The sequence below is a fragment of the Monoraphidium neglectum genome (assembly GCF_000611645.1).
Source record: "Monoraphidium neglectum strain SAG 48.87 unplaced genomic scaffold scaffold05499, whole genome shotgun sequence".
NCBI classification, from domain to species: Eukaryota; Viridiplantae; Chlorophyta; class Chlorophyceae; order Sphaeropleales; family Selenastraceae; genus Monoraphidium; species Monoraphidium neglectum.
In genome coordinates this window covers 2,676-3,725 of record NW_014008131.1, presented here as the reverse complement: position 1 = coordinate 3,725, position 1,050 = coordinate 2,676, and the positions used below count along the sequence as shown (strand labels likewise).

At 65.2% G+C, this 1,050-nt stretch overlaps 1 protein-coding gene across 1 annotated transcript in view; it reads left to right on the top strand.

Moving 5' to 3' along the window:
* Positions 1-149: 149 nt before the first annotated feature.
* Positions 150-1,050, top strand: part of MNEG_15620 (Atrial natriuretic peptide receptor B) — a gene marked incomplete at both ends in the record, with an annotated part of 3,157 nt that continues 2,256 nt past the window's right edge. Inside the window, 2 exons of the mRNA XM_014035909.1 lie at positions 150-218; positions 477-698. Coding sequence (XP_013891363.1) covers positions 150-218; positions 477-698 — 291 coding nt within the window. The remainder of the gene's footprint in view (positions 219-476; positions 699-1,050) is intronic.

Here is a 1,050-nt window from a genome sequence, read left to right as displayed (position 1 = left end):
AGGCGCAGGCGGCTTGGGGGGCCGATCTGGGTGGCGAGAGGCGCAGCGTCCAGGGCCCTGGGTGGTTGAGCGCGGCAAGAGGTGCAAAACCCACAACTCCATGCTGCCTGCCGCCCCTGATCCACCATCCCTCCGTTTCCCCCCACCAGATGAGTGGCTATGAGACTGCGCGGCGCATCCGCGAGTTGTACCCCTCCAGCCTGCTGCCCATCATCATGGTGAGGGGTGTGGGGGGGAGGGTAACGGAGGACAGACAGGAGAGTCTGATCCCTTGCAGATGGTGACGTCATCTCCAATCGCCTCTCAATGCGCGCCCTGCAGCGCCCTGCTGTCCTGCCACCCCCCTCCCACGCGCACGCACACACACACACACACACACACACACACACACACACACACACACACACATACACACACACTCTCTCTCTCTTACAATGACCATCACACGCACGCTCACACGCCACCACCACCCCCAGGTGTCAGCCAAGGCGGAGGAGGAGGACATCGTGGAGGGCCTCAAGTGCGGCGCGGACGACTACGTGTCAAAGCCATTCAAGCGCGCTGAGCTGGCGGCGCGGATCCGCGCCCACATCCGCGCGCGCGACGCGTTTGCGGAGCAGCAGGCGCGCGCGCGGCTCGGGAGCGCCCGGTGGCTGGCGCCGCCTGCGGGCCTGTGGGCGATCCTGCATCGCATGCAAGTGCTTCCCACCCCCCGCTTGGGTTCAGGCACCCGGTTTGCATCGAAGCCCTGACACGCACTCTGCTTCCTCACGCGAACTCTGCCACCCAGATCCCCCGCGCCACCACCCGTACCACCACCATCAACTACCACGGCTACTCCAAACCCCACCCCCTGACTTGCCAGCCTGCTGGTCTGCGCCTCTTGTCCCGTAACACACCCTCACTTCCCCCCAAAACACACCCCACATGCGCAGAGTACCCCCCACACACACACTTTCCTTGCGCGGCCATGCTCACGCTACCCCACCAGCATCCCAGCCCACCCCACCTGCACCCCACCCCCAACACCCCCCACCCCTACCTTCACAT